Below are 24,313 nucleotides of genomic sequence, written 5' to 3' on the forward strand. Positions count from 1 at the left end.
CTCGCTATATCAAGCTCTATTAGTCGTAGCCTATAGGGGTCTTCCCTCTTTAGCCTATACTATTATCTATAGCTTAGCCTTACTCGGCTCTATCTCTATATATCGATTTCTTGTTTCTACGCCTATTAGTCGAAATACTAGTTATCGATCCTAATAGTAGCTTTAATTAACTTATTTAAGTTCTTAATAGGATCTATTTACGCTAGTTCGTCTTTAATATACGATTTAAGTCTATTATCGTAGTATAGGAATAGTATATAGTTATCCTATCCTAGTATAGCTACGTACTATATAAATTTAGCTATATAGGCTAATATTAAGCTAATCTATTATAGTTTTCTTAGCTTTTATTTAGTAGCCTTTTTAGCGTCGATATCGCCGAATATTCTTTCGAGATAAACTATATATAGTAGGAGAATATTATAGTCGTTATTCCTATCTACTTACTTTATTCCTTTTTATAGTATTCCTTTACGTATAGCTCGATCTACTCCTATACCTTTCCCTTTAGGTAAATCGATATAAAGATTACCTTACTAGGTTCCGTAGATAGCTTCCTTTTATTTATATAGATATATATCTATTTAGGTAAGGAAGCCCTATAGTTTAGTATAGTCCCTATTAAAAGGTTAAGCCTTAGGTAGCGTAAGAGTTATATTCGCGGCGCCTAGTAGTACTAGTACTATAACTTACGCGTTAAGCTATTCGAGATAATCCTTAGTATTAGCCCTAAAGACGTTTAGCTATTCTATAAGGATTTTAATACTCTTCTTAAGTTAGGCGATTTATTTATCTTACTTATTATCCGAGTCTAGGTCCGGAGCTCGGGACTAGATAGTTAGTAGTACTAGTGCCTTCTTATTATAGCTATCTACTAGAGCTATAATACTTAAATTACGGTTTAATAGATAGAGCGTTAATTATATTACGCGCTACTAACTAGTTAACATAAAATATACGTTATCGTAATATACCTCTCTTGTAATCTCTAACGACCTATCTCGTAATCGTACTATTCCCTACTCTAGCCTTATATAGACTCGGATCTATAGAGTAGACCGAAGACGTATATAGTTGAAGGGCGTCTAGTTAGTCGACGAAGTAGTTATATAATAACTACTAAGTATTCCTCCTAGTTATAGTATATATCCTTATATTATACTATAAGGGTATTACGTCTCTAAAGATAGTCGACTATTAAGCTCAAATGTAACTATAAGTAGTAATATATAAATTAACGCGAAGAACTAAATACAAATAGGTAAACGAGTGTCCTTATATATCTAGCTCTTCCGTTTATCCTAATAGGACCTTTCCTATTAATAGGTTAGGTCTATTCCGTTCGAACGGACCGGACGTTACGTAATCTTAGGTGTTATAACCTAAGTCTCTTAATAGACTCGTAGCAGAATCTAGTCTGACCGCCTTATTGCTAAACTGATTAGTTTAGGCGTGTCTATATTTAGTATCCTAGGGGTAGGGTCTATAATATCCTATAGTTTAGTAGATATTTTACTTTTCTATAGTATTCTATATAGTATATACCTTATAGGCTTATTTTGCTAGCATATTTTATATTTCTAAATATACCCTATAACCTTTTATTATAGGTTAGATATTATTAGAGGATTTAGGCCTAGTAATTACGTACTCTAGCAGCCTATCTATCCTCCGGAACGGAAGAAGGAAGCTCCGAAGTTAGGATATATATAAGAAAAAAGAGGTTTTCCTAAATAGGAAAGAGACGAGAAGGTAATCACGGTTTCTAAGCCGGAAGTTATTTAGATTAAAAGGTAAATAAGACTTAATTTTTCTAGCTAGCTAATTAAGCTTCTTTTTAAGCTTATAATAATATTCTTAAGTAAGACAAAATAATAGTAGGCAATATAGGGAGCGAATAAAGGACACATAACGAATCTAGGGCGGTAATTTAGAATATAAATAAACGTAGTGTAGCCCTTCTATTCTATCTCTTCTTATAGCCTTAAAATCTACGCTTCTTTCCTTCTAGAAATAGATTATCCCTGATTTCTATAAATCCCTTATAACCGAAGCCCCTAGGTTAGACTATCTACTCAATATATATACAGTGACACAGCAAAAGTATTTGCGCTTCCTTAGCCCCACACCCCTACCGCCTTAACCACCGCCTACTAAAAACGCGCAGTAGGAAACACGCTAGGATTCAACACGCGCATACACATGCTATGTTTCCCCTATTTTATTTCCTACTACTACTACTACTACTACTACTACTACTACTACTACTACTACTACTACTACTACTACTACTACTACTACCACTACTATGGCGCGATCAACCGAGCTTACACCTACTATTCGGGAGCGTATCTGCGAATTGCATGCTATTAGATGGGGCCCTACCCATATTCGAAAGACACGATATCCTTGGATACCACTTTCTACTATTCGCTATACAATAAAGAAGGAGACAGAGCGCCGGTCTGGTGTATCTAAGCCACGCTCTGGTCGCCCTAAAAAGCTTACAGAAACGGATAGTCAACGTATCCTTACTACTATTGTTGAGAACCTAAAAGTTACACAAAAAGATCTTCTTGCATTAGTATCTAATAAGGTTAAATATGACTCTATTAGACGGCTTCTAAACGCTTATAATATGCGAAAATGGCGATGCAGCTAGCGTCCCTATCTTACCGAGGAACACGCTTAAAAACGACTCCGCTAGGCACTTACATATCAACACTTTACACCAGAGGATTGGGGCCGTGTTTTCTAGTCCGACGAATGCACAGTTGAACGAGGAATTGGAATGCAACGAGAGTGGACTTTTACACGTCTAAAGGATCAACCAAGAGAGGGTCAATGCCAGGGTTTACCGTATCGTGGAAAGCAAGTTAAGCAGATGTTTTGGGCTACATTTTCAGGTGCAGAACGAAAGACTAGCTTAATTCCACTATTCGGAGATCCTAACTCTCAACGTGGCGGCGTTAATCGCTTTGTTATCGAGCAGTTATATCGCCGTATCCTACCAACATTACTTATATACGAAGATTCAATATTCCAGCATGATAATACTCCTACACATACAGCAGTTGTTGTACGAGAAGCCTTAGCAGAACTAGGGATTCAGGTTATGGATTAGCCTCCTCACTCGCCAGATTTAAATCCAATTGAAAATCTTTAGGCGTTACTAAAGAAGGAAATCTATAAGATTCGACCTGATCTAATACATATGCCAAATAATGATACAACTAAGGCTATTCTAGTGGAAACAGCGTAGCAGGCGTGGGAAGCATTAGATATTCAGCATCTTAGGCATCTCGCAGAGACTATGCCAAATAGGGTTGCAGCGATTTTAGAGAGCCAAGGGTGGTATACACCCTACTAGATAGCTACTATATAGTAGTAGTAGTGTTGAATGGAAATTGGAAGTTTTTGGCTGGCAGAATATTATGTAATATAGGGGGTGTGGGGCTAAGGAAGCGCAAATACTTTTGCTGTGTCACTGTATCTAAAAGGAAGCTATCCTTCTAGTACCGAGACTAGGCTAAGTAATTAACTATTAACCCTAACTAGAAGTAGGATATATAATTACCCGAGAATCTAATTATACCTAAATACATCTAACTATCTATAATTATATACTTAAAAAATAAAAGTATAATCTAAAGATTAAATAAGATCTAATCGTCGATATCTAACCCTAAATATAGAGAATTTCGAACTAATCTTTTCCTATTATAGTAATAAGTACCTAAATACTCCCTACCTAAATTCCTCTAAGATATAGCGTACGCTTTCGTACCTATCTATAGAGATAGCTATAACTTATTACTAGCTTATAGCTACGAATATAGACGTACAACCCTATATCTAACTACTTAAATAGATAGCCTGAGTCTTTACTAAGTAGTAGGATTATAACCCTACTATATAGGAATAATTAGCTAACCTCTTACGCGAATATTACTAAATAGAAGTAGATATATCTATCTACTAGTACTACGTCTTATAGCGAAAAGGAGACTATAATTACTTGCGCTACTATTAAATATACCCTATTAAAAGGAATTAGTATAATACCTACTATTAAAATAATAGAGTAAGAGCCTATCTTCGCGATTACGAATACTAACGTATTTCACTAGTGAGCCGAACACACTAGTGAGCCGAACACCCCATCCAAAACGCGCTTCCCACGCGTCACCTACTATCTTCCACCACACACCATACCACCAAAACGTTCCGAAAAACGCTCAAAATCGCTAGCTAGGGAGGGTAGGATACTACTTGCTATCAAAGCTATTCAAAATGATACTACCCTATCTATCCGCAAAGCAGCAGCGGTTTATAACATTCCTATCACTACCCTATATGATAGGATTAATAGGGTTAAGAATGGCCAGGATACACGATCACTACGTCTTAAACTGACACAAGAAGAAGAGGATTCGCTTTGCTAGTGGATACTATCGCTAGATACGCGTGGTACTTCCCCTAGGCCTTCGCATATTCAAGATATAGCAAATCTTCTACTAGCAGCACGCGGCAATACTATACCTTCTACTATAGGTGTTAACTAGGTAACACGCTATATTAAACGTCGACTAGAGCTTTGCACACGATTCTCTAGACGCTACGACTACTAGCGTGCCTAAAACGAAGACCTAGCAAGCTTACGCGCGTAGTTTAGGCTTGTTGAATCAACAATCAACGATAACGGTATCCTACCTAACGATATCTATAACTTTGATAAGACCGGCTTTGCAATAGGCTTGATATCTACTACTAGAATTATTACACGGAAGGATCTATACGGTCGGAAAGCTCTTCTATAACCAGGAAATCGGGAGTAGGTAACAGCAATTGAATCTATATCGGCAACCGGCTATTCGCTTCCGCCGTGTATAGTATTCAAAGGGAAGATTTATATTTAAAGCTGGTTTGATAACCTACCGAATAACTAGCGAATCGAAGTATCACCGAACGGTTGGACTACCGACGATATAGGCCTACGCTAGCTAGAAAAGCTCTTTATTCTAGCTACTACTCCGCGTACGCAAGGCAAATATCGACTATTAATATTAGACGGTCACGGTAGTCATCTAACACTATAATTCGATCAAATCTGCTAGCAAAATAACGTTATACTACTCTGTATGCTACCGCATTCATCGCATCTTCTATAGCCGCTAGATATAGGATGTTTTGCTATCCTAAAGCGCTCATACGGTCGCTTAATCGAGGCCCAAGCTCGCCTAGGATATAACTATATCGACAAGCTCGACTTCCTAGAATCCTATACCCTAGCACGCTAGGAAGCGTTCCTACCTAGCACGATATAATCAAGCTTCGCTAGCGCCGGTCTAGTTCCGCTAGATACCGACCGAGTCCTATCAAAGCTTAATATATCGCTTCGAACACCTACACCTCCTACTACTACTACTAGTAGGCCTAGTAGTAGGAGTAGCGCTTTCGTGCCTACTACACTATATACGATTAAGCAGCTTAGCAAGCAAGCTTCATCTATCAAAGCTCTACTACGCAAGCGCTCACGATCTCTAGGAAGCCCTATAGAGAGAGCGCTAGATCAATTAATCAAAGGTGCTGAGCTAGCGTTTTATAACACTATTTTACAAGCGGAAGAGATTCGGCAACTACATAGATTCAACGAGAAGAAGCGTTAAAAACGCACACAGTCTAATCGCCAGATATCTAGGCAGCAAGATCCTACGGTCGGCGAATCTATATCTCTAGATTCAACGTTGCCAGCAAGCGTTGAAGCTATTCAAAACGATAATGCAAAGCTTGCTCAGCAGCCTACTAAGGGCACTAAGCCTATCACTAACCGTGTATTTCAGTGTTCTGGATGTGGGAATATAGGGCATAAGATTAATCAATGTAATGCTAGATAGTTGAATTGAATATATAGCGTTTTGGTGGAAAAATAGTGTTTTCAAAAAGTAGTAGGTGGTAGGGTGTTCGGCTCACTAGTGAAATACGTTACTTTTACGAAATTACCTAATTAGAAGGAATTAAATCTAAAGAATATAATTAAATTACCTATACTAGTAGTATATTAACTAACTACGTAGCTAAAGTATAGGATAATTATAACTAATAGATTATAACTACCTATAGCTATTCTATTAGAATCTAGTAGGAATATAGGAAATAGATTAATCGCGAGTTTCGGAGTATCTTAGCCCTAAAAAGAGATAGGATTACTTTATTTTCCTTAGATAAGGTAATTAGCTCTTTATAGAGTACGCTATAGAGCTATAGCGAGTAGCAACTAACTATAAAATAAATCTTCTAGAGATAGTTATTATCTAGTATTTCTAAAAGAGAGCGAATACTCTTCTTTAGAAATAATAGATAGAAGAATAGAATCTACTAATCTAAATCTAAGATATAATTAAATACTTTATTAAATTTAAATATAGAGTAATTATTACTAATTATATTAGTCGTAGAAATCCGAGAGTTAGTAAATCTATAGATCTAAGTATACTTATAACTAAATACCTAAAATTAGAGCCCTAGCTAAGATAATTACTACTATAAGGACCTTTTACTATACCTTTCTAATACTATAATTATAACTAAATAGGTTACTATACTTCCGAAAACTATACTTAACTAGAATCCTATAAGAACTAACTATACCTAACCTCTAAGTTAAAAAACTAGAGAGGCCTAATAATATCGAAGTAATTATTCTAGCTCTATTAGATTATAGTACCTTATATATATAGCGTTTTAAAAGTATTTCCTAATCCCTACTTTCACTACCCTAATATTAAATATATATATCTATTCTACTACACACTACACTATTATCTTTCTAGCTATATATTTCTAGTAAGAAAATTTAAAATTCGGGTAGAGTTAGACTCGCTTAGCAACTACTAATATTTTGTATAATAACCCTTAACCCTCCGTATGGCTTCTAGTCTTCTTCCTATCCCTAAAATCAGCCTATCTATCTTCCTCTATTCTTATATATCCTAAGCTTCTATAATATATCTTTTAAAATAGCGCTAATCCTCCTGAGACTTTCCTATATTAATAAGCTTCGGATACAACTTAAAAAGCTTTAGTTTTAACTATCTCTAAATAGGTTCTATCGGGTTTAAATCAGGTAAAAGTGTAGAGGCTAATCCTCGACCTAAATACTATATATTTCAAACTACTCTTAGGTTATCCTCGCAATATAAATCCTAGTATTATCTTGTTAGAATACCTTCCCCGGCCTATATATAGGTAAGAGACCTTCTTCTAACGCGTCTAGATAGGATCTTATTATATAACCTCGCTTCCGACTATCGGATTCCTCCCGTTCTATTATAACAAGCTTCGACCGACTACTAAGCTAGATAGCACTCTAAACTATCTACTATATATCCTTAACATAAACCTATTTATTAATTGATTACGCCTATAGGCCTCGGAAGCGGATCTCTAGCACTATTTAGGCCTAGTATTCGATAATCGTTGAACAGAATACTTGTCGGAAAATATCCACCTTTAAATCCTAGAAGAATTAGTAATTCTTCGCTATTTTAATATAAAATAACGTCGTTTTAAAGTAGTCTTTAACCCTATAGGGATCTTCTTCTTTAATAAGCGTTTAATAAGTTTAAATCGGCGGACTCGACAAATTGTTAACCTAGAAGGATAACTAGGTAAGCAGGCTGATAGCTATTTATAGGTCTAAAAAGGATGCCGGCGAGCTTGCAAATATAGAAAGGTGCAATCACGACTACTAAGCTTCCTAGGCCTACCAGATCTAGGCGCTAAATTAACTATATATTATTATGTAAAGCGTTGAATAGTATTATATATCGTCTTCGGATCGTATACAAAATCACGTGCTAGCTATGCTCTAGATATACTATTATTAGTAGTATATACTATTACTAAACGCTAGTTAGGGGTAAGCTTACCTTTTTTTCTTCGCTTTTTCGTAGTTTCTACTAGGCTATCTGGTACTTTGAGGTTGTAGGAAGAAGAAAAAAAAATAGGGTTAATAGTTAATATAGTAATAGAAAGTAGGGTCGGGAAAAACTTTTAAAAAGCTACTATATATTTATTTCCGCTTTGCTCGCGAGCGTCTTAAAATAGAATAGATTAGTAGTAAAAAGAAGTAAGGATCTTAATATATATATACTAAATAGTAAGTAAATACTTATAGGATCTATCTAGATTCTAATTACTATTAATTTATAGTAAGAAGTTATAAAAGCCTAGATTTTAACCCTGTCTAACTATAAAATTATCCTTAGTAAAGACTTCCTATAAAAAGAAAAGCTATAAATTAATTAGACTATATTAGTTATAAAAATCCGTAATTTAAACTATATATATATATCGTCTAACCTTCCTATTAGACCTAGATAGAAGACCTTAAGCTATAACTTTACCTAATTAGTACTAAGTAAACCTATGACTCTAGGAAGAAAGTAAATAGAGTTAATACTATATATTATTAGAGTAAAGAGATAGAACTATCCTCTTAGTAAAAATACTTCGCTAATATATATAGATCTAAAGATTTAGAAGATTTTAGATTAGTTTAGAGATATTTTTAGAGACTTCTTATCTAAATTACTTCTACTAGAATAAATAATTATATATAATATTAATATAGAGAATATACTACTAGTTAATATTAGTATATATCCTCTATTAGATAAGAAATAGAAAGAATAGGCTATATAAATAGAAGATCTACTCTAAAAAAGACTTATTTATATATCTACTAGGACTTAGGGATTTCTAGTTATTTTTATAAAGAAATAAAATAGAAAATAATATATATATATATTAATTATCGCGTACTTAATCGCCTAATAGTTAAAAATAGATATCTATTACCGCGTATTTAAGAACTCTTTAACTTAGTTAGAACTATATAGATTATAATAAAGATTAACCTTATATCTAGATATTAGTAGATCTAAATAGAAGAGAAATTAATTAATAATACTATATTTAATACTACTTGGGGTAAATTTAAATTAACTTTTATAGATATATTATTAGAAATAGGTAAGTTAAGCTAATACTAGCTAAAGTTACTACTATTTAGAACTAGCTATACCCTATAAACATATATAAAGTTCGCTAATTTATAGGACTTATAACCTATTACTAATAATTTATAAAGTGATTTACCTGAATTTATATACCCTTATATAAATTATTTAAAGAAACTAATATAGAGATAAAGACGTAAAAGGTTTACCTAATTTAGTAGATAATTATATATAAAAGCGCGTTCTAAAGGCTAAAAGAACTCTTAATATTAGCGCTAGTCCTAGTATAGCTAAACTAAATAGAACCTTTTATTATTAAAATATATATCTAAATAGATAATTAGAATAGTTCTATTATAAATAGGAGAAGATAGAAAACTATACTCTATCGTATTTAATAGTAAGAAACTTTTAGGTATAGAATTAAAATTCCTATATATAAAAAGGAGTTATTAGTAATAAAAGAAGCCTTATAGGTATAGGATTAGTATATTAAATATAGAACCTAGACTATAATTATTACTAATTACTAAAGTTTATAGTATCTCTAGATAATAAAGACCTATAGTAAGTAATTAGCTTACTAGGTTAGCGAAATTCTAGGAGTATAACCTGAAGATTTAATATTAGAAAGGATTAGATACTATTATACCTAATATAATTAGTCGCTAGCTAGATTTTATTAAGGATAGCCTAGCTAATTACGTATAATTACGCCTAATTTAGGACGCTTCCCTAGATACGATAATAATAGTCTTCTAAACTATTATAAATATCCCTAAGAAGGAATAGTTAGCTACAACTATACGCTTCTTAGAAGAAGGTAAAGTATTAATAGAGAATTAGATAGCGAAAACTATAGATAAATTTATAAAAATTTAAGTATTTAAGACTAAGAGATTTCTAGAGGGGTCGGACTATACTAGCTACCTATAATTATAACTAAATAGTAACTATTCTTTACCTACGAAGATAGGACTTATATACTATTTTTAGAGCCTATAGAGACCTAATTAAACGCCTATATAAGGAATTTAGTTATATTAGCTTTCTAGGCCTAAAAAGGGTTCTATACCCGCGCGCGTAGTAGCTATAATTATGAATAGATATTAAAAAGGTTACCTACGCGTATCTAAATTACTAAATATTATAGCACTTACGGAAAGGTTAGAATAAGAGGCTATCTAGTATATAGTAATAGCTAGAAACTATTCTAATATTAGGGAATCGACCTTATTAGATATTTACTAATAATACTAAATAGAAATAGGTAGATTATAATAGTAATTAATAACGTAACTAGTTAGCTAGTTATAACGTGTTTCACTAGTATTCCGCGCACCCTATCCAAAACGCGTATCCTACGCGTCACCTACTATCTTCCACTATACACTATGCCACCAAAACGTTCTGAAAAACGCTCAAAATCACCCGATAGGGAGGGTAGGATCCTATTAGCAATTGCTGCTATTCAAAAGGATCCTACCCTATCTATACGTAAAGCAGCAAGGATTTATAGCGTGCTAGAAAGCACGCTTCGCGAACGTATGAAAGGAGTACTAAATCAATAGGAAAAACGATTATCTTTGAATAAGCTTACACAAGAAGAAGAAGATTCGCTTTGCTAGTGGATCCTATTACTAGATACGCGTGGAGCTTTCCCTAGGCCTTCAGCAATTGCTAGTATAGCGAATCTTCTACTAGTAGCGCGTAGTAATATCTTCCCTCCTCTTCTACCTCCTACTATAGGTATTAACTAGGTAATACGCTATATTAAACGTCGATCTAAGCTTTATACCCGATTCTCTATACGCTACGACTATTAACGTGCGCAAAACAAAGATCCTACTAGCCTACGCGCGTAGTTTAGGCTAGTAGAGCGTACGATTTATAAAAACGGGATCCTTCCTAACGATATCTATAACTTTAATAAAATAGGCTTTACAATAGGCTTAATATCTACTACTAGAATCGTTACACGGAAGGATATATACGGTCGGAAGCCTCTACTATAACCTAGAAATCGGGAGTAGGTAATAGTAATTGAATCTATATCGGCTGCCGGCTTCTCGCTTCCGCTATATATAATATTCAAAGGGAAGGTTTATATTGCTAGCTAGTTTAATAACCTTCCTAGCAACTAGCGATTCGAAATATTACCGAACGGTTAGACTACCGACGATATAGGCCTACGCTAGCTAGAAAAGCTCTTTATTCTAGCAACTACTAGTTATATGTAAGGTAAATATCGCTTATTAATATTAGACGGTTATAGAAGCTATCTAACACTATAATTCGACTAAATCTGCTAGCAAAATAACGTTATACTACTCTATATACCGCCGTATTCGTTATATCTTCTATAGCTGCTAGATATAGGATATTTTGCTATCCTTAAACGCGTATATAGTCGCTTAATTAAGGCCTAAGCTCGCCTAGGATATAACTATATCGACAAGCTCGACTTCCTAGAATCCTATACCCTAGCACGCTAGGAAGCCTTCCTACCTAGCACTATACAATCAAGCTTCGCTAGCGCCGGCCTAGTTCTACTAGATACCGACCGAGTCCTATCGAAGCTTAATATATCGCTTCGAATACCTACACCTCCTACTACTACTAGTAGGCCTAGTAGTAGGAGTAGCGCTTTCGTGCCTACTACGCTACATACGATTAAGCAGCTTAGCAAGCAAGCTTTATCTATCAAAGCTCTACTACGCAAGCGCTCGCGGTCGCTAGGAAGCCCTACAGAAAGAGCGCTAGATTAATTAATTAAGGGGTGCTAATTAGCGATACATAACGGAGCGCTTCTAGCACAGGAAGCTAGGGATTTACGCTAATTCAACGAGAAGAAGCGTCAAAAACGCACATAGTCTACTCGCTAGATATCTAGGCAGCAAGGTTCTATAGTCGGCGAATCTATATCTCTAGTTTCAACGTTGCCAGCAAGCGTTGAAGCTATTCAAAACGATGATGCAGAGCTTCCTCAGCAGCCTACTAAGGGCGCTAAGCCTACTACTAAGCGTGTATTTCAATGTTCTGGATGTAGGAATATAGGGCACAAGATTACTCGGTGCCCTAGTAAATAGTTGAATTAAATATATGGCATTTTGGTGGAAAAATAGTGTTTTCAAAAAGTAGTGGTTGGTAGGGTGCGCAGCTCGCTTGTGGAATACGTTAAGTACTTTCTATCTTATTTAGCTCCCTTTATCTTATCTCGCTTCTAACTAGGAGCCATGATCCTCTCTATATCACTTGATCCTTTCCCTCCTGGAAAAATTCTTTATATATCAGATATTAGCTTTCTTCCTATCTTGCCGAGTATTCAAGGCCTTATTTAGCACGCAATCAACTGGCACCAAATCTCTTGATCTGGAGACATTTATCAAAAGTTTTATTTCATATTTATACAAGAAACCAGTGTGGGACCGCACAATAATGCCTTTCATTCTCTTTTAGCTATATGAGATCTCTTCGCGGTGATAATTTCAGAGAGCAGATTTGTATCTGATAGTGCCATCTTTGCAGCTTCATCCCCTGCTGCCGCCTTACTTGAACCCTGCCCAGAACCAAGATGGCGTTTTGTCCAGCCCCAGCCCGTTAGATAGACGCCCACGAAAAATGTCTGAGTCCCAGTGCCTCTTTGCTGAACCTGTGGACGCTCTTCTTGGTACTCCAGTTTGATGCCCTTTCCCATAATCTGCTGCGCCAGCGCCTCTTTCGAACGTAGCGTAACTTTCTCATTTACAAGGGGACTAAGCTTTGGTAGCCATAATGCAGTTAGCCACTCCTCTGCAACGCGATAACCACCTGTAGGACGGGAAAGAATGACAGCCGCTACATAAGCCTCGAAGATGTCGCCCTTTGTTTTGATCAGTCGTTTTGGCTGGGTTGAGTAGCTGATTGGCATCGAAGCCTTGCGGTCAAACCCATAGTTGTCTGCGAATGCGGCCAGCGTCTCATTTTTAACAAGAAGTTCTCGGATCTGTGAAATCCGGCCCGCGGGGATTCCGGGGAATGACCTCCAGACCAGCTTGGTTGCAATCAGTTCAATGTAAGCATCGCCGAGTATCTCAAGCCTGTCATAGTTGGCATCATAGGTACTGTTACAGGCCGAGTGGGTGAAGACTGCCTTTTCCAGCTGCTCATCCAAAATAGGCGGCAAGGCTGGAGCCGGAGCAGGAGCCGCATTTTTTCGTTCATCACGCAGACTAGCCTGCGGATCTTCAACAGTTCGGGATCGCTGGCCCTCCTGGTTGCGAAAGATATTGTCTAGCATGGAGATGGCTTGCATGATTTCCGGGTTGATTCCAGAGCGGTCCGTCGCAGTGATCATTTTCCGGACCAGCACCCTGAGATCCAACAATGACGGGTCGGTGCATGATGCATCAGTTGAACCATTATGTTCCATATCCGGCCGGTTTTGCCAATGTACGTGGTGTGTGGAGTTAGAGGCCTTCATTGGACAACATATGTAAGCTAAGTTCCAGTCAACGAGGGCACCTTCGGAGGGAATGGTGATCGATCTGCCGTAGCAAGAAAGATCCTCTTACCTTTGACCTCTTAGTCGGCTGGCCTGACTCGCCATCTCCTTGGGCGTTTGAGGACCGTTTGGAACCCATTATTTATCCCTATGATTCTTGTCTTTCCCCACCTTGCCGGGGCCGTGATGCGCAGATTCGGAGCTTGGGCGGGTCCGCAGTGGAAAAAAAACATAAGCGCACGTGACATCGATTCCGTGCGGAATGCCTTCCCAGATCCACTTCGTCTTCTCTTTCTCGAACACGGCCGGCTACGCGTGCAGTTTCCAGCAGGAAAGATGTCACAATCTCGGATACTTGATTTGGTCAAGGTGAGGAATTCTTTTCCATACCACACATCTTTAGCCAATCCCTACTAATGCTCTGGTAGACACAATGCCGTATCTTTTCCCTTAATTTCAACCCTCAACGACTGCGATTGGGTAACAAGATATTGCGGCAACGGTTACGAGGCCCAGCACTGTCCGCGTGGTACCCAAAGAAAACAGTTTCCTTCAAGTCCCTCCAGCTAGCATATAAGGACCTTGGCCTTACCACCTTCGATGAAGCCGAGGACGATCGTGAAGAGGCTATTCAAATGTTCGTATCCAGCATCAGTTATACACAACTCAGTATTGACCACTTGCTTTGTACAGCGCCAAACTGCGAGGAAAGGGACGGCCCAAAAAGAAGAGAACTGCTGCCGGTAAGGTTCCCTGATGACTCTAGACTTGTTCCTTACCAACCATTGTTCAGAATCGAGATCTGCGAAGAAGAAGAAATAAACGCCAACTCTCTGCCCTACAAACCCTCACACTTATCCCTGTTTTCCTTTCCTCCTATTATCTTGATCCGCTAAGACGCACTTCCATGAGGGATTGTCACCAAATGCCTTGAGCACCCTTTCCTGGATCCACCGCCCCACGATAGAAGTGATAAACGCTTGGACGACAAAGAACTGAGGTTGACTATCCCCTGTATTCTGCGTGAATTCCTCTCTGGCTCCCAAAGTGGTGGCTCAAATCCACCATATACCGCTTTTCGACTTGTACAATAGAACCAATATATCGAGTATTACATCATTCCATATAGTATCCTCTCACGGTGCAAGGTCGTCCTTTTTTGGTCCCTGAATCTAAATTTCCTGTATCCACTAGAACGAGGGAGAGATACCGATTCACTCCACTAAAGCAGATATGTATCATTACCTCTATCTCTCCCACTACCTCGACATCGACCAACTCTTTTCCTAGAGAGACCAGAGCATTCTTTCTATCCATGGAAATTCACCAGCCACCAGTCACACCGCTCACCTGGCAGCTAGGTGAAATGAATTTGAGACTTATTGTTCTAAACCCAGTATTCTCTCCCAGTAATTCACTAGTCACTTCCAATCATGAAATTCGTCCAGACGACAGTAATAGCAATAATACAAATGTGGCTCATGCGGATTGAAGGCGGTGGGGAGTCAGGCCAATCAAACCGAGCGTGGCTTGGCATTTGATCGGCTTCGACAACTTTCTCCAACCTCCCGCCTTGAATTTGGTTCAGACTTCCCGAGTCCAAAGGTACAACGGGGACTCAAACCGATCCGCCATGGCCGCCCCGTCATCGACCATGAAGCCCAGCAAGAATCAGCTTCGAAGGGCGCGCAAAAAGGCCCAGAAGGCCGAGGTGAGTCGATTTTTTCTCTTCATCACTACCAGATCTGCTCACAATTCACAGGCCGACAGCGCGCCCGCGCCCGCATCCGCGCCCGCGCCTGAGAAACCTCCCCAGGACTCTAGACCAGATGCATCGACCTCTTTGTCACCAATAAAAGACGCCGATGCACCCCATGTTATCGTCACCACCACCACCCCTGAGCTGGACGATCCATTGTGGGAAATCTATAAGGGCCTTGTGGCGAAATTTGACGAGGCAGCTAGTGAGAATTCTACAGGCAAAGAGGCCGAGAAACCGGAGGTTTTTTTCGACGATGAAGATGAAATTCCGGATGAGGATCAAGACATTGAGCCCAAAGTATCGAAGAAGAAACGAAAAGAACTGAACAAGTTGTCAGTGGCCGAGCTCAAGGCCTTGGTCCGTAAACCCGACATCGTGGAATGGACAGATACGTCTGCTCCCGACCCTCGCCTCCTGATTCATATCAAAGCCCATCGCAATGTGGTTCCGGTTCCCTCACATTGGTCCCTCAAGCGCGAGTATCTCTCGTCCAAAAGAGGAGTTGAAAAAGCGCCATTTGCCCTTCCAAAATTCATTCAGGAGACAGGAATTACTGAGATGCGCGATGCAGCCCTCGAAAAACAAGAACAATCCTCTTTGAAGCAGAAACAACGCGAAAGAGTTCAGCCTAAGATGGGTCGCCTCGATATCGACTACCAGAAACTCTACGAGGCCTTCTTCCGCTTTCAAACAAAGCCTGAGTTGACACGCTACGGAGAGATCTACTACGAAGGCAAGGAATATGAGACCAATCTAAAGCATCTCCGACCCGGTGATCTTAGTGAAGAACTGAGAGAGGCTCTTAATATGCCCCCCGGTGCCCCTCCGCCTTGGCTGATCAACCAGCAGCGATACGGTCCTCCGCCTTCGTATCCTGCCCTCAAGATCCCTGGTCTCAATGCACCTCCCCCCGCGGGGGCCATGTGGGGATATCACCCTGGAGGATATGGAAAACCGCCTGTTGATGAACATAATCGACCGCTCTATGGTGGCGATATCTTCGGCGTCTTACAGCCCCAGCAGAATGTCCAACAAGGAGAACCTGTCGAGAAAGAGCTTTGGGGCGAACTGCAGGCATCAGAAAATGAGGAGGAGAGCGAAGAGGAAGAGGACGAAGACGAAGAAGACGAGGAGGAAGAAGACATTGAAACTGGGACGCACTCTCCAAGCGGCTTAGCCACCCCTAGCGGTGTAGCATCAGCTATTCCCTCCGAGTTTGGAGGAACTGAGAGTGTACCAGGCGAATTCGATGTGCGAAAGCATCGCGGAACGGAGACCGAGGAGAACATTCATCCTCGTAGTGCTTATCAAGTGATCCCGGAGAAGCAGACCAGCGTCCAAGGATTCTTTGGGGGTGATCGTGCATATGACCTCAGCTCGTCCTCTATTCAACATCCCGTTCTTGGCGTTGATGACCAAAATCGAAAACGCAAGAAGCCCGGTGATGTGGAAGTGTCTGTCGACCTGGATGTGATTCAGTCCGGGGATGGGCTGAGCAAAGAGAATCTCCAGGATTTGTACGAGAGCCAGAGACAACAGCAGAATCAGCCACAGTGGGGATTCCAGGAAGATCTCAGTGACATGATTGCGCAGGAGAGTCGGAAAAGGTTACGCAAAGAAGAAGAACGACGAGGTAAGCGTTGACCTGGTCTCTTCCGTCATGGAATTCTTGACTTGAAGCTCTTACTTCAAGTTCCTGTACTTTATGACTTAATCTGGTTGCTTTCTGTTGTACTTGTTGGTCTTCACTAGCGAATCTCTAAGAGTCTGAAATGGGACCTCGTTATACCCGGGTTCGCCAGTGATATGCTCTTTACCTTGTTTTCTCCTTTGAAAAGCCTCTTTCAAAAGCTATAATTCTTCTCAAACCCCAATCCATCCAAGAAGATCTCTCAATGGACTGAAAGAGGATTTATAGAGTAAATTTATAGATTATTTGAGATGGACTGGGCGGCTTCAATGCTTGCTGGGTAACGGTCTTATCCAAAAGCGGTTTAGTCTCCGCTGGTGGTGTCTGATCTCCGTTGGTTCCTTGCCTGTTCGCCGCAACATCTACGTCTTCAACTGGGAACAGGGGATAGACTAGGCATACGAATCTACGCGATCGAGATTGCGGGAGAAGAATAAAAAAAGAGACTGCGGCTGTGAGAGCAAGACGCTTTTGAATGTTTTTGGCCTTCAGAGATGGATTGGGATCGCAGAAGGTTCGTTTTCCTCCCCTCCAGAGATTCATCGTTTCTCACCAGGTTTCTAGGGCTGATGACCGGCGCGGAGGAGAAAGTTATCGTCCTGCCGACCGACCAGGCCGATCGCCTTCTCGAGGATACGACATCCGACGGCGCTCCCCGCCTCGAAATCGATCGCGTCCGCGCGCTGACACCTGGGTGCCTTCGAATCGAGGATACGGGCGACCACGAAGCCGCTCACCTCCCGACTACCGTCGCCGTTCACGTACACCTCCGTTTCAAGGGAGAGCCTATGGCCCTGGCGTCTATAACCGACGACGCTCTCCCCCGCGACGATTTTCTCCCCGACGCGACGATCGCTTTCGGTCGCCCCCTCCTTCGTGGCGGTCTCGGTCTCCATACAGCGAGGGCAAGTCTCGGGATGCATCCCGAGGGCGAAGTAACCCACGACGGACCCGGGATTCTACGCCAGGCAATCAAGAATCTCGTATGATCAGGCGCAGCCCCCCAATTATCCCCAGTAATGATCGATCTGCACGCCCTCCCTCCCCGAGAGTTCATCCAATGCCGCCCGTTCGCTGCCAAAGTCCCCACGCGGGCCGGCGAGACCAGCTTGCTGACACCAGAGAGCGACCTCGTTCACGCTCCCGACCCGGATCGCCTACCTATCTCACTGTGACAGAACCCAGTGTTATATCCAGGCGTTCATCCCCTGCTGGATATCCTGAACAAGGTGGCCCCGCGCCTTTTCGAAGCCGCAGCCGTTCCCCTGCGCATCACTCTCCCTCTCGTCGATCTTCATACTGCGATATACGACCCGATCCAGAAATTTCTGAAACAGGGAAAGTGCCCGAAGATCTTGACCGGCCCGTAGAAAAGGACTCTATCGAGCACACCAAGTTGGCTGTCAATATTCCCATCCAGCCGAGGAACCTCGCGTTGCGCCAATCTCCACCTTCGGGCCCTTCTCAAGGCCCCAAGCTCGCCCCCACACCGAATCGTGGATCTCAGAATCTTTCATTGCTGTCGGCTCCTACTCGTCCTCGTCGCGGCCCTGCTTCTCGAGAAGGTACCTGGGTCGGGGCTCCCGGAGCCCGTCGTGGCCCCCCATCGACTGTGCCCTCAGGCCCTCGAGCCTCCTTCGCGGCTCCCGCCCCTGGCGGGGGAAGCTATCGACACTCTACCTCTCGTCCGGGCGGCTCCACCCCGATTCTCTCGTCAGCTCCAAAGGGTCCTACCCATATGACTGGGCTCGGATCAATTATTCCAGGCGGTCGCACGCTACCCTCCATGTTGGACGCCGCAACCGAGCGTCGTTTGGCCCAGCTCGAAGTTGATCGCGAGAGGTTACTGGACCAGGTTTTAGAGACCCAACGATCCAAACGAGCTGGACTTCGTGACTGGGATCGACTCGACCGGGAGAGCTCCATTTGTGCGCTCAAGAGTGAATTGGCCGAAGGTCACCTACAGCGCATGGCCGATGAGAGTATTAGAGGCGGAGTTCTTTTTTAATGAGCATATGATCCGGAAAGGGTTGGCGCTGGCAATCCTGCTTTATTTATTTTTCTTTCTTAAAAGTCTGTATTTCTTGTCTTTCTTTCGCAGGGGAAGGGGCGTTCTGGAATCTGCTGGCTGTTATGATATGTCTTGCTTCTCCGTCTTCCACTTAACTCACCGTTGGACCTTAAATTAGCCAGAATCTGGATGAATTGATCCATGACTCATGGGGTAATACCTTGCAATGCCTGTATGATATCGTGCGACAATCGAGGATTTCAACAATATAGGATGCAGATGGAGTATAGATGATGCATCGACATCGGGACTGGGCTCCACCGCCCAAAGTCTTGGCTGCGGCGCGTACCTGATCGGCAGCTCGACGGCATCCCCCCTTCCATTTGGCTTCGTGTCAACAACTCTCGCTGCCTTGCCACCCTCCTTCACCTCGCCCATTCTCATCTTCATAGATTATTCTACTCGTCATCGTCATCGATATTCTCCTGGTCCATTACCCACTGCTGCTTGCCGACTCTACCGGCCTTTCCTCCTTTCAGACTCGCCCGCCATGAACATCTTCAGGTTACTCGGTCAGCTCGAAAGCAAAAGCAAGATCCTGGAGATGGCCAGTGATAGACTAATATAAACATAGCCGATTTCTCTCACCTGGCATCAATCCTTATCCTTCTACAGAAGATGAAGTCGTCTAGTGTATGCTCCTCTCGGCTCCAAAAGCATTAATTAATGATCGTCAACTTATTCGCTGATTTACCTTGGCAGAGTTGTTCTGGGCTCTCGTTCAAGTCACAAGTCCTTTATCTCCTAGTCTTTGTCACTCGATATCTAGGTGGGCTGCGCTCCAGTCTGCGTCGTCTATTGCTGCCGAACTTGCGCTGACTACGGGGATTTCGCTGTTAGATCTATTCTGGACATTCACCGACTCGCTATACCTTACCACGTTCAAACTACTCTTTATCGGCTCCTCCGCCTATATAATCTTCCTCATGCTGAACGATTACAAACCTACCCATGACCCCAACATTGATACATTCAAGGTTCAGTACCTGCTTGGAATCAGTGCGATTCTTGCCCTGTTCTTTCCGCATGACTACCGTCTATCGGAGGTTTGTAATCCCTATAACCCCTAAGAGTTCCCGTGAAAATATGCTGCCCCCCCCCCCCCCCACATTTTCTTTTTTGGACAGGCGAAATTTCGAGGCTCTGACTGACCGCGTTAGATTCTCTGGACCTTCTCGATTTGGTTGGAGTCGGTTGCAATCCTGCCTCAACTCTTCATGTTGCAACGTACGGGAGAGGCGGACACTATTACCACGCATTACCTTTTTGCGCTGGGACTCTACAGGGCCCTTTATATCCCTAACTGGATCTTCCGTTATTTCACCGAGGCTTCCTTCCAGCGATCGTTCCAACCCGTCCCGATCATCGCCGGTATCATTCAAACCTTGCTTTACTCCGACTTTTTTTATATTTACTATAACAAGTAAGCAGACAATGCATTGCGTATGAGAAACACCGCGTCTAACGTACACCAGGGTCCTCAAGGGCAAGAAGTTCTCGCTTCCCGTCTAAGGATTATGCGATTTGTGCAGAGGGCTCGGAGGAGTTGAATCGAAGCCTTGTTTTCAAAATCAAAACTTCGTCGATCCTATTTTGTGGACATTCTAGTCCTCAACCTGTTTGGATGCAACATAAGCATTCGCCAGATAATGCATTTGATATGATCACGCCTTAGTTTTGTCCAATGTCGCCTCTTACGACTGAAGTTGGAGGTCTATGAATTGATGTTTTTAACGTTACTCGGAGCTACCACAACCTGGGTCTAATCACCAACGGGCTTCTATTCACGACCCAGGGAGGGGGAGCGGCTCTGTTGCTCTGACTTTTCGACAACCGAACGCCGACCTATGCTTTTCTAAAGTCACAATACGACTGCATATTGAGATCTGCAGGTGGAGGGTAGAAAGAGTGCGTGCCAGGATGTAAGAGAGCGGGAAATAGAAATGGTGGGAGAAGTGCCTCTATTAGATTCAAATTTTTTGGCTGCACCCGAGTCGTCTACAATATCCCGAATGCGAAGACGCTGCATCAAAAATTTTCATTATTGCATGTTCCATTTTCTACTTCGTATCTGCTTTGAGTTTCTTTACTTCTCTTTTTTTCAACTTTGAAAAGAGGGGTCCCTTCTCCGGTTGGCTTGATTAGACCACAGCCAATAATAAAAATTGGTACGCTCTCACGCATTAAACAGACATGAGAGCTTTCCAAAAGCCTTGACTTGGACGCACATATCATCTCATCAAGACACAGCATGTAAACCAGGCCTTTCATATGGATCGCAGAGAGGATGCCTGCCCGCCAACAGCTCATGCATACCAGCAGCAACGACTAGAACTCTCGCGGGGTCGGGCTGCCATGGGTAGGTACATACCCCGTAGTGTAACTCAGCTGAGACGGGGGCATAGACATGTCGGTAGAGAAAGCATCCAATGTCCCGGCAATCGAGTGAGGAATATTACCCATTGGGCCGTGGAAAGATCTAACCCCAGCACTCAAAGCGGAGCGACCCTGTAGATTTTGATGGCTGTCAATCCACCCGCTGTGGCCATGCATCTGGGTGAAATAGTCCGACTGTGTTCGGTCCAGCGTCATCTGGCCTCCGAAGGTCGACTCACGTCTGGATATTGGAGGAGATGGGAGTTTGGGGGAACGCGGCATCATTTCCAACCGAGGAGACCCCCGTCGAGAATTAGGTGGCGTCAGACGTGAGCCTCCACGCCGAACCTGGCACGTTGGGCAAATCTTCACAAACCGGGAAATCAGCTCCTTCGGCACCCTACAGGATGGTTAATCGCTAGGTGATCACTCTACACAACCTGGAGGGCTGCTGTTGTTTCATACCATGAATAGATCCGGCGAACCTGTGCCGATGTTTTGTCACGACCGCCATGCTGGCATTGCTGATGCGCCTTGGTGAGGATTTTGAACAGCTTTTCGCGTATGGCAACGGGCTTCCCCTCATGGCAGATCATCTTTCGACACTAGAGGCATCTTTGTCAGGATCAAAATATCAGGTCGTCGGATCGAGGGAGCCTTACATCCGTGGTACCAATGCCGACACCTTCGAGTTTGAACATTTTCTTGACCCAGAATCTGACTTGTTCAGCGAGGCAAGAAACCAGGGCGAGGGGACAGAGAAATGATTTTTTTTACCGGAACTGAGCAGATTCGACTGCTGTATCTTTCGGGTCAATCAGCACCGTTCGGATATTCCGTGCGCGCTTTGCATGAATCAAGGCTTTATCTTGTTTCTTCACCGACAAGTCGTCCACGTAGCTTAGTAGAGGTGTAATGTTAGCTTTGCAATGTTCAATGGGCACCAAACGACCAATAACAAACTCACCTTTGCATAAGCCGATCAAACTCTTTGACATCAGGAAAGCCGTCCAGCGCAGGAACCACGGGTTCTGACAGCAAAGTGCCTTCGTTACGGGATTCCTGGCTTTCGATGTCCGTTTCATTGAGGGCATTGCGCAATGGAAGGTATCTGGTTGATTGCAGATAGCGTGACTGGGGCATGTACTGGGGAGGAGGCTGATGGAGCCTCATATCATCCGAGGTAGACATGGAGGGAATAGTATGATCCGATGCATACGGTAAATGATGCATTCCAGATGGCAGATTTGAATGTTGCCCATACGACGGAGCAAATTGAGTTCCATATGGGCTATATGAATGCTGGGGGAAATGATAGGATGCCGATCCTGTTGCACCAAAGTCATGGCCATCTGAATGGCTATACGATCCTGGAACGGTCATCGGTTGATTGATGAGATAGTTGTCGGTCCCTTCATTGCGTCTAGAGAAACTGCCCATCGTGGTGGGTGCTCGGTGTCAATTGAGGAAATGATATCCACCGTTCTCAGGGTCAGGTATGCAAAATATTTGATGAAATTGGGCGATGGAGATGGATATAAAGATATACAAGTGGACAGACAAAAAAAAAAGAGCACTCGGATGACAAACCGATTGTGACTGTCAATTTTTCTAGACTGCCGGGGGTGGACCTGTAGAGGGGATTGAAAATGAACCGGAGAGAAATCATAAATTCATGGTTGGCATCAAAGGGGTAGCAATTGCGTTAAAAGGACCCGCAAAGCCAGAGACAAGTCTTGCAGGACAGACCGATGCCCAAGGGAGTGCACGAGACCATGTCGAAAAAAGAGTGAGCAGAACCAACTGAGGGAATCCCTGAAAGACGAACAGCAAATATTCAACGGAAAAAAAAGAAAAGATGGTAGCCAGACTAGCCGAGCAGAGCTCTGTAAGGTACACATAGAGGGGTATTCCTCAAGACTGCAGGGAAGAGAGCGGCATGGGTAGCAAAAGACAAAAGAAAAGAAAAGAAAAATACAAAGCGCCAGATGCCAGATGCAAGTCCCAACCCCAAACAGAGAAAAAGAAAGGAAAGGAATGCAAAGCCAGAGAGGACTGGGGTTCGCAGTCGAATTCTTTCCGACTCGCCGAGGCAATTGAAGAGGGAAGTAGGCTGATACGACAGCGCACACAAACAATGGTGATACGGATTCCTGCCTCGATGCCCGGCGCCGTCATTTGCCCCATGGAGAGCCACGTTGGGGTTAATCGAGGCCACCTATAGGGAGAACATTTGGGGACCGACACCTAGAATGACCGACAGCACCGGGGGGACGATCAGGGCCTCCCCGACTTGCGATTTGGCGGGAACTTCTCGCGATTTGGTGACAGTTGTTTTGCGACTTGCGATGCGCGGCGGAACAACTCGACTCCCGCGACGAGGGTCGGGGGAGGCAGCATCTTTCGCGCAGGGCTTTGTTTCTGCAGGTTTGCTTCCGTCAAACAGTCGGGCTGGAGATTGCCCCGGCAAAAGTCCAAACATGCACGTAGCCGTGACCGTAAGGAACATGGATTGGGGAGATGTGGGCGACGGGGGCGATTGAGGAGGTCGAATGGAGGGTTTCCAGTGCACTGGGGGCCCATCTGCGGCCCATCTGCGTCTCGAGCGGGGAGTGGATGGGCATGAATGGGCCGAAGAAGGGGCGGGGAGAGGCGAGTAAGCGCATCCTGGTCGGTGCTGCTGTCCCACAGCCTCCTCTTCGCCTTCCAGATCGTGAGCTGTCAGGGAGATCCGTGGCAGCAGACGTGACCTTGACGTGGCGTCGATGCCAGGGCAAAGTGGATTGGGTCTCGTTGACGGGCAATCAATGCAGGCTGCGGGATGGCAGGATTGCATGCGTTTGGCTAGTCCGCGACAGGTGAGACACCGTGTTCGATGGACTTGGCATCGGACTCTCGCAGCGACAGT

General features: G+C 42.7%; 8 protein-coding genes across 8 annotated transcripts; 5 read left to right on the top strand and 3 right to left on the bottom strand.

Moving 5' to 3' along the window:
- Nucleotides 1–12,468: 12,468 nt before the first annotated feature.
- On the bottom strand, nt 12,469–13,485 carry N7462_000254 (ribonuclease III; the record flags this gene model as incomplete). Its single annotated transcript, XM_057071980.1, has 1 exon — nt 12,469–13,485. One exon carries the CDS (start codon nt 13,483–13,485, stop codon nt 12,469–12,471), a length of 1,017 nt encoding a protein of 338 aa, XP_056938510.1.
- Nucleotides 13,486–13,842: 357 nt separating this feature from the next.
- On the top strand, nt 13,843–14,263 carry N7462_000255 (mitochondrial 37S ribosomal protein mS33; the record flags this gene model as incomplete). Its single annotated transcript, XM_057071981.1, has 3 exons — nt 13,843–13,875; nt 13,935–14,143; nt 14,200–14,263. 3 exons carry the CDS (start codon nt 13,843–13,845, stop codon nt 14,261–14,263), a joined length of 306 nt encoding a protein of 101 aa, XP_056938511.1.
- An 876-nt stretch (nt 14,264–15,139) lies between these two features.
- On the top strand, nt 15,140–16,912 carry N7462_000256 (U2 snRNP complex subunit CUS1; the record flags this gene model as incomplete). Its single annotated transcript, XM_057071982.1, has 1 exon — nt 15,140–16,912. One exon carries the CDS (start codon nt 15,140–15,142, stop codon nt 16,910–16,912), a length of 1,773 nt encoding a protein of 590 aa, XP_056938512.1.
- A 615-nt stretch (nt 16,913–17,527) lies between these two features.
- N7462_000257 (uncharacterized protein) lies at nt 17,528–17,947 on the top strand (the record flags this gene model as incomplete). The annotated part of the gene is made up of 1 exon (XM_057071983.1): nt 17,528–17,947. One exon carries the CDS (start codon nt 17,528–17,530, stop codon nt 17,945–17,947), a length of 420 nt encoding a protein of 139 aa, XP_056938513.1.
- Nucleotides 17,948–18,018: 71 nt separating this feature from the next.
- N7462_000258 (uncharacterized protein) lies at nt 18,019–18,966 on the top strand (the record flags this gene model as incomplete). Its single annotated transcript, XM_057071984.1, has 1 exon — nt 18,019–18,966. One exon carries the CDS (start codon nt 18,019–18,021, stop codon nt 18,964–18,966), a length of 948 nt encoding a protein of 315 aa, XP_056938514.1.
- A 553-nt stretch (nt 18,967–19,519) lies between these two features.
- Nucleotides 19,520–20,541, top strand: N7462_000259 (uncharacterized protein; the record flags this gene model as incomplete). Its single annotated transcript, XM_057071985.1, has 5 exons — nt 19,520–19,541; nt 19,604–19,662; nt 19,815–20,075; nt 20,190–20,452; nt 20,505–20,541. 5 exons carry the CDS (start codon nt 19,520–19,522, stop codon nt 20,539–20,541), a joined length of 642 nt encoding a protein of 213 aa, XP_056938515.1.
- An 816-nt stretch (nt 20,542–21,357) lies between these two features.
- N7462_000260 (integrase zinc binding domain-containing protein) lies at nt 21,358–22,845 on the bottom strand (the record flags this gene model as incomplete). Its single annotated transcript, XM_057071986.1, has 5 exons — nt 21,358–21,805; nt 21,871–22,010; nt 22,068–22,122; nt 22,183–22,305; nt 22,373–22,845. The coding sequence occupies 5 exons, from the start codon at nt 22,843–22,845 to the stop codon at nt 21,358–21,360; spliced, it is 1,239 nt and encodes a 412-aa protein (XP_056938516.1).
- A 778-nt stretch (nt 22,846–23,623) lies between these two features.
- On the bottom strand, nt 23,624–24,241 carry N7462_000261 (uncharacterized protein; the record flags this gene model as incomplete). The annotated part of the gene is made up of 1 exon (XM_057071987.1): nt 23,624–24,241. One exon carries the CDS (start codon nt 24,239–24,241, stop codon nt 23,624–23,626), a length of 618 nt encoding a protein of 205 aa, XP_056938517.1.
- Nucleotides 24,242–24,313: the final 72 nt, after the last annotated feature.

Source organism: Penicillium macrosclerotiorum (genome assembly GCF_028827735.1).
Source record: "Penicillium macrosclerotiorum strain IBT 26536 chromosome Unknown utg000001l_segment0_segment0, whole genome shotgun sequence".
In the NCBI taxonomy this organism is placed as follows: Eukaryota; Fungi; Ascomycota; class Eurotiomycetes; order Eurotiales; family Aspergillaceae; genus Penicillium; species Penicillium macrosclerotiorum.